This window comes from Camelus bactrianus, chromosome 14 (genome assembly GCF_048773025.1).
Source record: "Camelus bactrianus isolate YW-2024 breed Bactrian camel chromosome 14, ASM4877302v1, whole genome shotgun sequence".
Lineage (NCBI taxonomy): Eukaryota > Metazoa > Chordata > Mammalia > Artiodactyla > Camelidae > Camelus > Camelus bactrianus.
In genome coordinates, this window is record NC_133552.1 from 20,456,600 (window position 1) to 20,471,809 (window position 15,210).

General features: G+C 37.9%; 1 protein-coding gene across 11 annotated transcripts in view; it reads right to left on the minus strand.

Annotated features, from left to right (window-relative positions):
• Positions 1–15,210, minus strand: part of DGKH (diacylglycerol kinase eta) — a 160,428-nt gene that overhangs the window by 14,793 nt on the left and 130,425 nt on the right. For 7 of the 11 annotated variants that reach the window (XR_012511716.1, XM_074378233.1, XM_074378235.1 and 4 more), the window contains 8 exons: positions 13,731–13,844; positions 13,359–13,493; positions 12,247–12,410; positions 9,692–9,797; positions 8,581–8,673; positions 5,802–5,921; positions 4,524–4,632; positions 2,931–3,061 (listed from right to left, as the gene is read on the minus strand). Coding sequence is in view for 10 of the 11 variants with exons in the window: in XM_074378233.1 (XP_074234334.1) it covers positions 2,931–3,061; positions 4,524–4,632; positions 5,802–5,921; positions 8,581–8,673; positions 9,692–9,797; positions 12,247–12,410; positions 13,359–13,493; positions 13,731–13,844 (972 nt within the window). In the remaining variant the exon portion in view is untranslated. The remainder of the gene's footprint in view (positions 1–2,930; positions 3,062–4,523; positions 4,633–5,801; positions 5,922–8,580; positions 8,674–9,691; positions 9,798–12,246; positions 12,411–13,358; positions 13,494–13,730; positions 13,845–15,210) is intronic. The other 4 variants (XM_074378238.1, XM_074378237.1, XM_074378236.1 and 1 more) reach the window with 1 other exon arrangement.

A 15,210-nucleotide genomic window follows, 5' to 3' on the forward strand; every position in this document is an offset into this window, starting at 1 on the left:
GGACAAATGGTTTGATTTTGCAAATCCTTTTGTATATACAATTTTCCAAATGGAGAAAATGAAAAACCAAACATACAGAACTCCCATGTCTTTACCCTTTTCTTTGGTATCCCTCTCTTGTTCCTACTGCCTTCCAGGACGGAGAATAATGCAACCAGTTTACTTGTCTGTTAAAGCACACTGGAAACATTTTCCCTTTCCCACCTTTAGACTGTCACATTGCAATCTCTAGTTGTTTTGGTGATAAGGAAGGAACACGAGCCAAGATCTGAGCAGGAGTTAACCAGCTGATGGGGAGGGAGAAGCACACCCTAGGAGGGTTACACCCCTAAGGTGAGAGAGGTTAGTATTTTTAAGCAAATGATATAAAACCAGGATGGAAAGGGTATATATAGCCCAGCAAGGGCCAGTGACTCCACAGCAGGCTGAATACACAGGCAGAACCTTGTAGGTGTCCCATAGATTTGAGTCTTTATTGAACTCAAATGGGGACCCACTGTTTCAAGCAGAAAAGTGATATAAGTGATGCTAAAATATCACTCTGGCTGCAATGTGGATAACGGACTAGGGAGGGCAAGCGTAGCGATGGGAAGGCCAGTTAGGAAGCGACTGACTTTACATAGGAACAAGGACTGTGGAAAGGAGAAAAAGAAATGGATGGAGATTAAAACTGAACTGACTTTTTGATGGATTTAACAAGTTAGGGGGAAAAGGATAAGGAAGAGGAAGGTGCTAAATACGACCTCAGGTTTCTTTGGCTTGGGTACCTGAGTTACTAAGATGTAGAGCCCCGAAGGAGGGGCAGGATGGGGTTAGAACAGGGGGGCAAAAGTTTGTTTTTGGACATGTTAAGATGGACATCCCTGTGTGACAGCCAAGGATCGAGTAGAGTTGGTGATACAATTTTAATTTTACAAATGAGGTCAGGGCTGGAGATATAACCTTGTGAACCACTGATACATTCCTAGACAGTATTTGAAGCAACGGGAATGGGTAGGGTTATCTAAGGAGTAGGGAACCCTTCACCCAGCTTTAGACACTTTCCTCTGGAGGGTTCGTGCCTTCTAACAGCTACAACCACAGAGAACCGGGGCAGCTCATTCCCTGGTTCGGCTTTGGTCTACTGAAGGCTCCTTCTGTAAAATTACTTTTCTTTCCCACTGCCCCACAACCTGTTTTAGAACCAAAAGAGTTAAAACGGACTGTGTCAATACAAATTTCTGAAAGAAAAGTTTCTATTAGAAGAATGCAATCTGCATTAAAAAGAAAAACAGAACAAAAAAGTCCCATGAAAAGCTAAACAGAACAAAAAAGTCCCATAGAAAAGCTAAAGTTCACTAAAATAATTCTGAATCATCACTTTTTCAACTCTTATTTTTGCCCCAGCCAGGTCCTATCAGTCTAACTTTGACTTTCACGTGTGAGCTTGTTTTTCATTCTGCAAATATTTGCTTCACTCATTGTGTACATTTGTATGTTTATATACATTTGTATGTACATGTATATAACAAATGCAAATATATTTATACACACATATGGTCTTTTCCTTGAAAGTATGCTTATTTGTGGCAAATAAAATTAAAGCTTCTAGAGGGCAGATGTCACCTAGAGAAGCTGGCATAATATATTAATCGGTAGCTATTCAGTAAATATCGCTGCCCGCCAAGGATACCAGAAGCCACACAAATATGTTGGATGAAATGATCCTTTACATTCATTTTCATTTTCATGTTAAGTTTTGACATCAATTTGCACTTTAAAAACTAACACTATATATTTTAATATGTTCCAGATTTGGGACTCTCAACTAAGGTAATTAGTTAATCTTATTTTATTATTATTCTGGCTAAAAATGCTTAGTTATAACTGGTGTCTACAGGGGATGTGTGAGAACTGTATGACTCTGCTTTATAAAAGTCTATACACGACCCATTATGTATTTAAAGATTCCTGTTAACATACTTGTAGATAAAGGCACAACCATTCATGAATTCATTAGGAATTTACCGTCTCATAATTCTATGTAATGTAGAATTTGGTCTACAGGAAAGGAATCAATCCAACAAGTGTTGAAGGCTTTTTCACTTGCTTATTAAGTCAACCTGAGAATTTTTAAATGGCAGCATGTGATAAGAAAATCCTACATCTAACCCTAGGACAGAATAGGCTCCTTTGAGCATTTCTACTGCTGAGTCTCCACCCAAAGAATAAAAGGGAATTGCTGTAGACCATGAATGAATAGTTTTCCTTCCCTGTCATAAAGGACAGATAAGTTTTGGGCTGCTTTCCAGCAAAAGCAAGGCATAGTTTTTACTTCATTTACTAAAAAAAAAAATACCATTTTTGAGAAGAATACAATTTTAACAGTAAATTGTGGGAAGGAAAATTGAATTTATTTGTCTAGCTGTCCATGTGACCTCTGAAAGGTCAATTTAGAAATGCAACGAAGCCCTAGGACTATAAGTAGCCACTGCTCTAAGTCTCTCATCTAGTTCCATATATTAGAAAGGCTTTGTTCTTGGTATTGAATTACTTTTTGAGTTGTTAACTTTTTATTAGATATTTTCAGTCAATTTCAGCCACAAAGATCATCTTTTATGTTGATCCAATAAAATGAGCTGATGGAAACATGACCCATTTGGAAATATTAGTACAGGAAGAGCCATACCAATGGAGGCACAGAAAAATTACTAAATTCATGCTAAGCTTTAGCTATAACACTCAGAGAATGATCGTACAGAAAAATATTGCTGACAATTCTTGTTTCAAAAGCAGACAAGGAACGCAGAGCACAGGACAATGCAGACGGGATTACGGCACGTTTGCATAACACAAGCCAAGCAGTAAGCACAGAACAGAAGAGCACAGGAGAAAGGAGTTTGTTTTGCAAGAAAAACTTCAAGAGCAGAAGAGTAGCACAAAGGAAATACCTTAAGGTCTCGCCTTTCCAGATGCAAAAGTTCAGCCCCTCTGATGTCATGACGGATGAAGATTTCTTTGTATTCTCCCAAATTGAGCAGATCCAGCCAAGCAGCAACTTCCTCTGTGCCCCATTTCTGAACTACCAAAGTTAAGAGCAAAACCCCCTTAATTTCTACATGCTCAACGCATTACAAAGCAAAGGCTGGCCAAAGAAGATGCGAAACAGAGTATAGCTGCAGTGCTAGCGAAGGGAAAGGTTCAAGGTGCTGTTTCAACAGAACTATAATTCCATTTTTTTCCCATGCAGGTCACAGACTCAGTCAACACGAGGACCTGATTACACAAAGACATTCGCTGCTGTGCACCTGCGCCTTTCGATTTGGCTCAATTTCCTCCCCAAAGCCACCCAAACTACACAGTATGTATAAAAAAATGTATTTCTCATGATTAGGATCAGTAGTACAAGGTCTAAATTAGCGCTAATGATTTCCTTAAGACCATACAGAAAACTAGATATAGTTTAATTAGCACAAATGCTCATTAAAATTTAAAAACTGACACGGGGTACAGTTTTACACAAACTTCTGCTTCAGGTCTTGATGACTTCGAGTACTACCTTTACTGATTCTGTTCCACTGATGATTATAATTATTGATAATTACAGCAATAAACGTACTGTTAAATCAATTTTATATCATCGAAAAACTGTCAATGTTGCTCAATAAGATTAGTTGGGTCGTTATTTTCCAGTACATATAATCACTCATTTACACATTTTACTCAACATTGATTCACTTAATACAAGTCTACTTATTTTGCCACATTTGGTTTTAAAATGCCCTTCAGTAGCTGCTCTGTGATCGTCAAAAATAAGGTTATATATCACTTTTTAAAGTGAGACCACTAACTCAGAAAAGTTATAGCATGATTTGATTATGGAAGGCACTGTGATCATGTACACAGACCTTGGCGGTGCTTTAGCACTAATACAGCATTAAACTTCATCTCTAGGAAAAGGTGGAAGGGGAACTAGAAAGAACATCTGGGAGAGGTTACTCTTTGCTTGAGAATGCAAGTGTCACAGTGGACTGTCATCACTGCGGGGCTGAAATGGCATAGAAAGTCCTTAAAAAAGGAGAAAGAGAATACATAACAAGGTGGAAAATGTGTTTAGAAGTTAAAGGAGGAAACAGAAGTTTCCCTGCTCATTTATCAAAATGATGTAGATTTTGCACTTTGAACAAGTTACAAGCATGGAATTGCCACTGGGTAAGACGAAGAACCATCAAACAGACACGCTGACACTCGTCCAACAAAGTAGAAGCGAATTGGAAACCACCTCGTGGCCCCGTGTGCTTCCTAACTACAGACTCCTACTCCTATGGGACTTATTTGAGGTATGATAAGATTTTTTTTTATTATGGTAAAGTGAACAGAAGAGGAACTCCCCCACTTGAAACATTTTATAGTGTACCATTCAGTGGCATTTAGTACGATCACCGCGCTCGCATCTCAGAACATTTTTATCATGGCAGTGATATCGCTTTAATGCATTATGAGTTCATAATGTTCGACTCTCCCTCTCCATCTGGGTCACCTACCAGGCTGAGAACTTGTCTTCTGCTTCTGAACCTTTTCCTTTTTGAATTTGGGCACAATACGAAATACAGTGCTTCTGTTGTTCCTCTTGGTGCAATCCATGGGAGGCTCCTGTTCGAGTGCAGCAAGAAAAGAATTTTCTCAGGATATTAAGAGAAGAAAAATCCCACTCTGGTGGCAGAGACCATATAGGGATAACTTCTTCCAAAAAGAGTTTACGATGTCACCTACTCCTGAAAACGTAAGAAATGTACTGACTCCCATAAGCTAGCTTTGCTCACATAAAAGCCTTTGCTTGCTTGTTCAAGAAGAGTGAATTAGAAAGTGGTACAGCAGTCTCCCCTGATCTGTGGTTTTGCTTTCTGCAGGTTGTCACCCACGGTCACCCGTGGTCAACTGCAGTCTGAAAATAGGAAATGGAAAATTCTAGAAATAAATAATTCATACGTTTTAAGCTCTGCACCATTCTGAGTAGCATGATGAACTCTTGATCCATCCTAATCTACCCCATGTGGGACATGAATCATCCTTTTGTCCAGAGTATCCTGCGCACTAGTCACTTAGCAGCGATCTGGGTTATTGAATTAACTGCCATGGCGTCTCAGGACTTGTGTTGCAATCAACCTTATTTAACTTAATAATGGCCCACAAATGCAAGAGTGGTGATGCTGGCAATTCAGACCTGCCAAGGAGAAGCTGTAAAATGCTTCCTTTCATGAAAAGGTGAACGTTCTCGACTTAATAAGGAAAGAAAAAAATCACATGCTGAGCTTGCTAATAAGATCTATGGAATTTTCTCTCTGCAAAATTGTGAAGAAGGAAAAAAAATGTGCTAGTTTTGCTGTTACACCTCAAACTACAAAAGTTATGGGCCACAGTGTCTGATAAATGCTTAGCTGAGATGGAAAAGGCATTAAATTTGTACAATGAGGTATTTTGAGAGAGAAAGCACATTTGCATCATTTTTATTCCACTGTATTGTTGTATCTGTTCTGTTCATTATTAGTTATTGTTGTTAATCTCTTACTGCGCCTAATTTATAAGTTAAACTTTATCATAGGTATATGTGTATAGGAAAAAACAAGGTATATTTAGGGTTCAGGACTGTTGGCAGTTTCAGGCACCCATAGCGGTCCTGGAACGTATTTCCTGCAGGTGCGGGAGGACAACTCTATTCAAGATATGTTTTTCCCTGGACACTTCTTTTTTTCAAAAGATGTCTTCAAATTCTATCATCATAAAGTCTACGTTTATAAAGAAATAGGCTGAATGTTACATACCTCATCCTCATTTGGGTGTAAGATGTAATAAAGCCAAGGAATCTCTGTTAGTTTCTGTAACTCCACCTCCACGGAATGTAAGGCATTGGATACCCTCTCTTCATGTGGGGATTCCAGCTGCTACTTGCCAGCAGATTAAAAAAAAAACAAAATGAAACAAGCCTCAGTGACCAACCTCAAATAGAATAAATCATTTTATTTCGACCCTGAACATCCTCATGTCTTACTAGGCTGGGCTAGGTGGTGGTTGTCGTTTTTAATATAAAGGAATATGGAAAAAAGAACAACTTACTTTATACTGAGTTCATTTAAGCAAATCTGGATAGATTCATCCTTATTCCCCAAAGATGATACAAGCAGCTGGTATGACTTTAATAATTTCACAGAAAAAAGGACTGCTTTTGGTGCTTTTTTCTAAGTAAATCCCACCCTTCTTCCTCCCTATCCATGCATTCATCTGCCCATTCTGCTGGCTTGCACTAAGGAATAATCTCATTCTAACTTATTTGTGGCAAAAAATCTTTTTGATCTGCATTGGTCACTGGGTGGACAAATAATATTTTAAAAATGGGTCAAAACATATCATACGATAAAAACTGCTTGGTACAAAAATCTCCTGGATAATCAAAGCAATACGCTTAAGAAAAAAAAAAACCCAAATCTCAGAAAAATTCACGATGAAAAGCTGCTGTACAAATCAGGGCAAAGCAAAATGCAAAATGGCTTGTAATCTGGAAGAGGGCTTGGAAACTTTAGAGAATTTAACTGGTCACCTATTGTATACCCACTTAAAGAAGTTATTAAAAGTCACTTATAAATTCAATAAATGCAGAAAGGTGAAATAAACACTGTAATGCACAGAATTGGAAAGGAAGTGACTGAATTCTTTTCCTGGCCTTGTTACTAACTGTGCAACCAAGGGAAAGCGAGTTGATCTTGGGAGTTTTAGTTTCTTCCTCAATAAATAGTAGAATGTGACTAGACTATTTCTAGGTCTCTTCCAGGTAATCAATCCTTTTATAAATTATTTAAAATTGTAGAATACCTACATATTGGACCAGAGAATTTTAAACAGAAAGTTCAGAGAGAACGGTATTGTTATTTATTACGGACATTTTTCCTCTCTGTTATTCAAGATATCTACCACTTCTAGAAGTTAATAAAAATATGGAGATTCTCCATCATGTCATATACAATTTACCAGTTTCCTTTTAGTCTAAGAATATATGTCTTCCAAAATTGATAAAATAGTTATTGCATATGCATCCTACAAGCAAAATAAAGAGTACAACTTAGTTGCTCTCAGATATGACTTGGCTATTTTGATAACAATATTGCCAAACGTTTTTAAAAAATTCTCTGGTATACATTTCAAGCCAAACATCCATATTTGACAACGAGAGAAAAATTAAAAGTGAAGGAGACTCCTTCTATATTAACATAAGATAATTGATTAATATTTACCAAGTAACACTCAATGGGTATTTTCAGTGTAGAGAATTAGAATACAAAATACATTATCAATCAGAATTTATCTTAAATGTATTTCAAATAACAGAAAAAAAAAATGCATGTCCTTCATCTAATAACTGGGGTCAAACTCACAGCCCATTGGATTTCCTATAGGACTAATTTTAGAAGAGCAGCAAGAAGATTATGGTTAATAATAGGAGTGCCAAGAATAGCCAAGAAGACTCTGCCATTGGTTTTATAAAAAAAGATATCCAATCTTTCTTCCTAAAAGTTCCTCTTCATGACCACAGCAGAGGCAGCTGCCTCTTGCCCCGAGGAAGTCATATTTGAGTTTCCCCTGAAGAGAGCTAAAACCACTTAAAGACTTAGTGCCTTTAAACTTCTCTTCTCAGAGCAGAGGATGCTCCAAGGTCAATTCTCCTCTGGACTCTGGTCAAACAGAAACTGCAACCAGTCACTTACAGTTAATTAGGCTATGGGACACACCTCCCATTCTCCCACTGTGCCAGATGCTGTAACTTTTACTATAACTTTTATTTAGATGTATAAATTTTCCCAAGAAAGAGATAAAATTACAGTAAAGAAACATCACCTGTCAATTAATCAAAATTGTTACAAGGAAGAAAAAAACAATGGCTAACGCATTAGGCCTTCTACAGGTACAGCAGTATGTGTGAATAACCTACAATCGAACACTAGGTGGCGAAAAGACCCAACGTGCCAGAACGTTTCCAGGGTGAGAGAAGAAAGGTTGAAAAAGCAAGGACTCTGGGCAAACCAAACAGAACACCTGCAGATTTCTAGCACTGCTGCGTGAGGCCCATGGACTGTGGTCAGATTCAGACTTGGCCTCAACTTAATTTCTAGCACCAGTCTTCAGTTAATCTGGGGATCTGTCTAGTTCTTGAAATTTAGTTCTTGAAACACTGAGTCTAGAAAGCATCATTGTTTAAGCAAATCGAGGAAACAACAACAATCCTATTTCAAATGTTAACCCTGGGAAGATAAACAGTGACTTCCTCTACTTTTCTGCAGTAATGAGTTAGTCTCTCAAAGCTGACAGGGGAGAGCAGGATTGTATAAAAACACAATGAGGGGAAATCTCTACTTCTGCGGGCCTGAAGCATACCTTCCGGATTTTGCCATATATTTTCTTGGAAGGCAAAAGCTTGGTAAAAAGGAAACTCTAGGGCTGAGGCCAGGGGCTGCTTTTGCATTAGAATCTGATGAATGCATGCTCCCTAATGAAGATGAGAACCATACATTTATCATCATTCTGATGTTATCCACCATTGCTTTTCCTTACCAAAGGAACCCTGCCAACTAGTAAAGATTCTGTTTCATTATACAGTGCCTTCACATTGATGGCTATTTCAGTGGCAGTGTCTCTTGTAAGACTCTAGAAAACAAAAACAAAGACATCAAAGACAGGTAGTTCTGTATTAAATAGGGATTCAATCACTAGCAAATATTTTACATTTTATTCTTCCGATTTAAATTCACATGGTGAATATTTTTTAAAAAACCTACCAAAATTCTATTTGTAATTTGCAAACTTTTACACTCACATTTGTTAGCACGATCTCTTCTAATTCTTATATCATGGAACCAAAAGACTACCCTGACCACAGTGAATATACTCAGGACCACATCTGCTACACACAAACCTGTATATGCTGGCAACAACATACGCATAAGAGTTAAGTCAAAGAAAATTATGTCTTAAAAGGGGCAGGCATTATCTGATCATAATTAGTTCTGTCCACTGCCTTTCACTCTCCGTAGTTCCAACCAGGTTGATTTTTACACTTTAATCTTGAAGACTAGCACTTATTTGTATATTAACTTAGGTAACTTCAATTGAGTAATTGAAAGAATAAAAAATAATGCTACCAGTTTTTGCTATACCATGTATCACATTTTATGAGCATGATACCCTATCCATTCTATTAACTTCTACATTTAAAAATTTACAAAAGTTACAAAATTCTAACTTCTCCATTAAAATATTAGCTACATTTACTGATCTTGTGAAACAAAATGAAGAATAATTTAAGTGTACCGCTTCAAAAATGAATGAACAGCTCCAGTAAAATGCATGCTAACCAGGTTTGCAGGGGAGAATGTCAAAAAGAGAACGGCAGTAGTTAAAAGGAGGAGTTCAAGGAAGATGGGCAGGTGACAAGCGCTTGAAAGTGAAAGAGGAAAAAATGAAGAGGATTTAAGAGCAGGAATGGAAAAATGGCAGGAAAGGAAAATTAAGAAAAACTGGGCCATGAATGATAAGAGACTTCCGGCACAGACTGACATCGACTATATGATGTTCTTTCAAAGGGCGGGGCATGTTTTACAGTATCAAACTACAGGTGCAACACCAAGAAAATCTGTGGAATGGGGATTTACCATTAGCTCCTCACCTCTGGGAAGCGTGGGTTGGCTTTGTTCAGTGCGTGGGAGCACGCGTTCACCGCGTGCGCCAGCTCTTGCTCCAAAAGGCAGTGGATCGTGGCTGCGTCACAAATCCTGAAAGCAAAAGCGAAACACATGAACGAACAACTTTTCTGAGCATTGCTGAGTTTTCTGAAGTGCAGAAGTAGTAGGATAAAACAAGTTAAAGAAAAATCATTAAAGGAAAATTTTTAAAAATACCTGCTCAATTATGAATGGCACAGAGTAGATGTACAAAACTTAAACCTTATTGCAAACAAAAGATACTAACCCAAAAATCTTTATATATATTAAGTTAGGCTTAGAACCAGGGATGAGCATATGGAGGTGCTATTTGGAAGAACAAGATACAGTAACATTTCATTTTCCTGTATCGCTGTGAAGTGAGAGGGGTCCCAAATATAAAGAGCAGACACATCTTTTATTCATTGAAAGTTCAACCAGGCATAAACACAACAGATCAGGAGAAGAACACTGCCACACTTATCATCCATACGCTAAACGCTTTATATGCATTATCTAGTTTAATATTCACAGCCTAAAAGGTAGCTGTGATTAGTTTTCTCCACCTTATAGACGAAGACATTGAGGCTCAGAGAGATTTAGTATGTACAGAAAGCTAGTACGTGACAGAGCCAGGATCTGAATCTCTGTCTATCCAATGCCAAAGCCAGCTGTGCCACAGTCCTTTGGAATCTAAACCTTCAAAAATAGTCCTGGAAAGACAAGCTCCTGGAGGACAATAAGGCCAAAGAAGAGAAAGGAGGAAATGTTCTACTGATTAACAGAAAATGATGTAAGGTTTGCAGATGACCAAGAAGGTAAGGCTATTCAAGAGCTTTTGCTTCCGACCTCTTTAAGGAGAATGACCTTCAATCTGGAAAGACAAAAGAAGAGACAGAATCAAGAGTGAAGGAAAAGAGCTTACTTCTTAAGGATCATACAGTTGATATCCAAGGCACAAAAGAACTTGCAAATGTCACCTAACCAGTTCTTGAGAGCATCCTTACCCTGAGCAATCAAGAATAGATCAATCAGAAGAACAGAGATGGGTAAATGTTATTCTAATTTTCAAGGAAGAAAGAGAGTGATAAATCAACTTCAGATCAACATTTTCAACGGCCAACTGAATCTCCTCCTAGATATTTTTAATGTAATTTGAAATGGATTGAAATTCTCTAGATCCAACATGGAAGCCATCATTTCCCCTCTCAAAATCTGCTCCACTTCCTGAATACTGTGGCTTCATCAAAGATGCCTAATCCAACCAGCCATTCACAAGAAACATTAGGGTCATCCTGTCTCCTAGTTCATGCCCATACACCAACTTCAGATTCTAACCTATCTTAAGTCTCTCTTCTCCTTTCCATCCATTGTTTCCTATCAGGACCATTCCGACACTGTTCACCTGCCCCAGTTTTGCTGTCCTGCAGACAATGCTTCACATTGCTTCCAGAAACATCCTGATTGAGATCTGGCCCCTCCTCACCTCTCTGTCCACATTTCCTACACTCAAATACCCCATGCTAACATGTCAGTCACCTCGAACTCCCTGAGGTTTCCTGAAAGTACCATGCACTCACAGTCCTCTGAGCTTCTACCCAGGCTGGCTCCCATCCTTAGATTGCTCCTTCTTATTCTTCTTTCAAGACTAGGCTGGGAAGTCACTTCCTCCAGGAAGCCCTTCCTCACTGCCTTTGGCCTCCTCTGAGAGTCCGCAGTGCCCACTGTGTGACCAGATGAAGGTGTGGGAAGAACAGGACAGCGACCATGCACAGAACACTAGCTACGCCAGACATGATGTCCCCATGAGCATGGCACCTGGCGTCTCTCACTTAACCTTCACAGAGACTTGATTAGACAGATCTTATCCCCGTTTGCTAGATGAAATTTAGGTGAAGAGGAGATAAGAAAATTCCCCATGGTTCCCGCGTCCTCTCTGAAGTTTACCCCTGGTCATAGTAATTTTTATCTGGTTTACACTTGAAGAACTCTAAAAAATCTCCTCCTTTTCTGTCTCCTAAAATTAATTTGTGTGGTCTCGCGAGCTCGGTGATAACCGATGCTGGAAAATGATTCTTCGGAATCTTCCCACCCAACCCCCCTCACCACTCGCCTTGGGAACAGAGTTAGTGTTTGTATTTCCTTCTACATTCCCTAAACATTTAATGAATAATCATAAGGCATCATAAACTGGGAAATGACAATGGAAGAGTTACATATAGTACATATAAATAATGTATATATATATGTAAACAATAATGGAAAGGTACGTTAGGCAAGCTCTCCACTGTGTTTCAGAAAGTGGGAGATCTGTCCCGTGGAGAACACACGTGTGAGCATGTAGGACAGGATCTAATGAAGAACAGAAATTATTGAGGCACAGGTGAGGCAGCAAATGAAGGTGAGTAAAGGCATCTCTTTTCGATACCCCCAAACAACTGCGGTGATGTATTAAAACTGGAAAAACCCAAACTGGCCAAGACCAGCGCTCTCCTGCCCTCGTGCCTCGGTGGGCCCGGACCTGGTGATGAGTTCCTCCGCCGCCTGCGAGCACAGCTGCATTTGCGACACCTCTTCCGTCGCCAGGTCGACCGCGTGTTGGATGTACAAATGGGTTCGAAGAACTGGTTTACCAGAATCACACTTCTGCTTATCTTCCCAAGATTTCAGAGTGCTTTCGAAAGCCTATTTCAAATCAATGTTGCAAGGAATTGTTAGTTCAGAGCGCTGAGGCCCAAATAAATGTGCATTTAGATAGTACATGAGTGACTCTGAAACTATTATTGTTTTCTTCCCAATCTAACACCTCATTAAATAAATCATAAAAACGAAAAAGATATTTTAAGGTTTCCTAGTGTATCACAACAAATAAAAAGTAATGTAAAAAAAAAAAGTAATGTACTTGATGGCAATGATTGTATCACTGAAAAGCGTAAAAAAAACACAGCTTCAGTTTATGCTTCAACGTTTACTATTATATGCATAACAGGCAGGGTGGATACTTCAGTCTTATTTGTTACAGGTGTGGCCTTAATTAAGAATACATATTCTGGAAAAGGCAAAGCTATAAAGACAATAAAAGGATGGGTGGTGGCCAGGGTTGGGAGACGGGAGGGATGGAAAGGTGGGGCACAGGAATTTTTAAGGCAGTGAGACTATATGGCATGAAACTGTAATGGTGAACACAGGTGATCACATATTTACCAAAACCCACAGAATGTACAACATAGAGAGTAATGTAAACTGTCATGACTTTAGTTAATAATAATGTGTCACTATTGGCTCATCTTCTGTAATTTACGTACCACACGAAAGCAAGATGTTAAGGGGAACATAAAGGGGAAATAGAATAAGGGAATTCTTGTGTTTGTCAGGGAGGGAAGTAAGTATATGGGAATAGAATTAGAATTCTCTGTAGTTTCTGCTCAAGTTTTTCTAAATCTAAACAAAAAATAAACTAATTATTTGGAAAACTAAATCAAAATTTGTTCATATTTAAAACCACAATGATCTAAATGTCAGATTTAAAAGACAATTGAAATCTTTTCCCTTGGTTTCTATTTGTCACAACAATTTAAGATTTTTTTAAAGGCTTGATAAAAATCTAGGAAAAAAACGTTTTTTGTTACATACCCTGTCCCTTGTTAGCATCTGAGCTCTGTTTTTGTGCACAATTTTGATAATCCCTGGAGGCTGAACCCACGCTTCACCGTCCACCTGCACTGGGACTCCCTCATCACCAAATATAGTGATTTTTACTGTACGGCACTGAAATAAAACAAGTTATTTTAGAGTATAGATCATCCTGAGAAACCAACACTTGATCTTGCATTCAAACTTGAAAGGAAAGGACTGTTAGGTTTTTCTCCTTTTGATGACATGGTAACAACCGACTCAACAAGAAAGTCCCATCATTTTATGGATGACTATACAGTGTAGGAGTCATTTGGAATGGCATCCTCAGTGGCCCCAGTAGTGAAGTCGGGTTTGATTAGAGAAGCAAACCTGGGCTATTCGGTGGTGCTGCAGTTTAATGACCCTTGAAACTGCCATTTGCATGCTATCAAATATTGCAACGACTTCCAGGATCTTGTCATCAAATGATGGTGCGGCAAATATCTGAAAGAAAAAAAAATGACATTACACTTCCACTGAAGAAGCTCAGGTTTAAGTGCAGTGGCACATCAAGCAATGTAAACTATGCAGCACACGTATTTTAAAAAACTTATAAAAATAGTAAGCAGAAAAGTAAGTAAATAGTAGTAGGAAATGATAATCCGAGGACAAGAAAAAGTCACTAAAGAGAGCTTAGAAAAAGCAAACAATAAAAAAAAGTGTCAAAACCCACATGGATAAAATACTTCATGCCCCTCTTAGAAAGCACTCTTAGGACCAGTGAACTATTGTATTTCCAAATAATTCACCTTGGTGTAAGTTGTATTAAATATCTGTTCGTGCATAACTCGGATGTCTTGATAAAATGATGCATGAAATTTCAGGAATCAAAAGGTGATACTGATTTCATAAAGTTAAAGTTAATGAACATGTAATTTATGATCCGGTTCACTTGGTATATTCTAAGGGAAATCTTTTAAGGTGTGACAAGCAATGTGTGTATGTGATTTATACTTTACTTTTTACAAAAACATTTTAGGGCATTTGCGAATATGAAAAGAAACTCAGAGGATGAAAATCCTGTAGGCTTCCTTTGCCGTGATGTTAAATGCATTTTTACATAATTAATTTCACCTAAAAATTTAAATTTCATCTGCATCACTTTGTTTCTTTTACTCCTTTTTACACTATATCATAAGTAATTGTTCCTCTGAAAAAATACTCGGTATAAAATAGTAACCTAATTAAAACTTTCACTGAAAACATCAGGACATAAATTTGCAAACTTGTCCTTTTTGTTATCAGACTACCTGGTTTTAAGCCCTGCCTCTGATACTAACTGGGTGAACTCTGTGTCAATTTCTTCACTAATAAAATTTAGATAAAAATTGTGGGTATTAAATTATGAATGTAAGCTCTCAGAACACTGACTGCCCAGCAGGTGTTCAAGGAGCATTAGCTTTGTTTATCTTAATCTCACTGATTTATTCTCCTTAAAATATCTGAGTAGTGACAGGCTGACAAATAATTGGCTGCTAATTTAAATTTTTATACTCCAATAGGATTGGAATATATTCATATCATGAAAATTACAAATACTTTCCAATTTATTTTATACTTTAATCCCTGCATGCTCATTTAAGAGCCCTAAGAAAACAGGTCAGTGGGAACCATTACATCATAAGCCTCAAATCAAAGGGTCTATCATTCAATATATGTAACTCTTTAAAGATCATGGTAAATTTCTCATTTTTATTATTATATATATTTTAATAATTGTGCCTTCTCTTTTATTCTATTACCTTTAAAGCAACTGCATTTGTTAGGTTGTGTTTTTTTTTCTTTTTTAATACAGGAAAATATAAAAAGA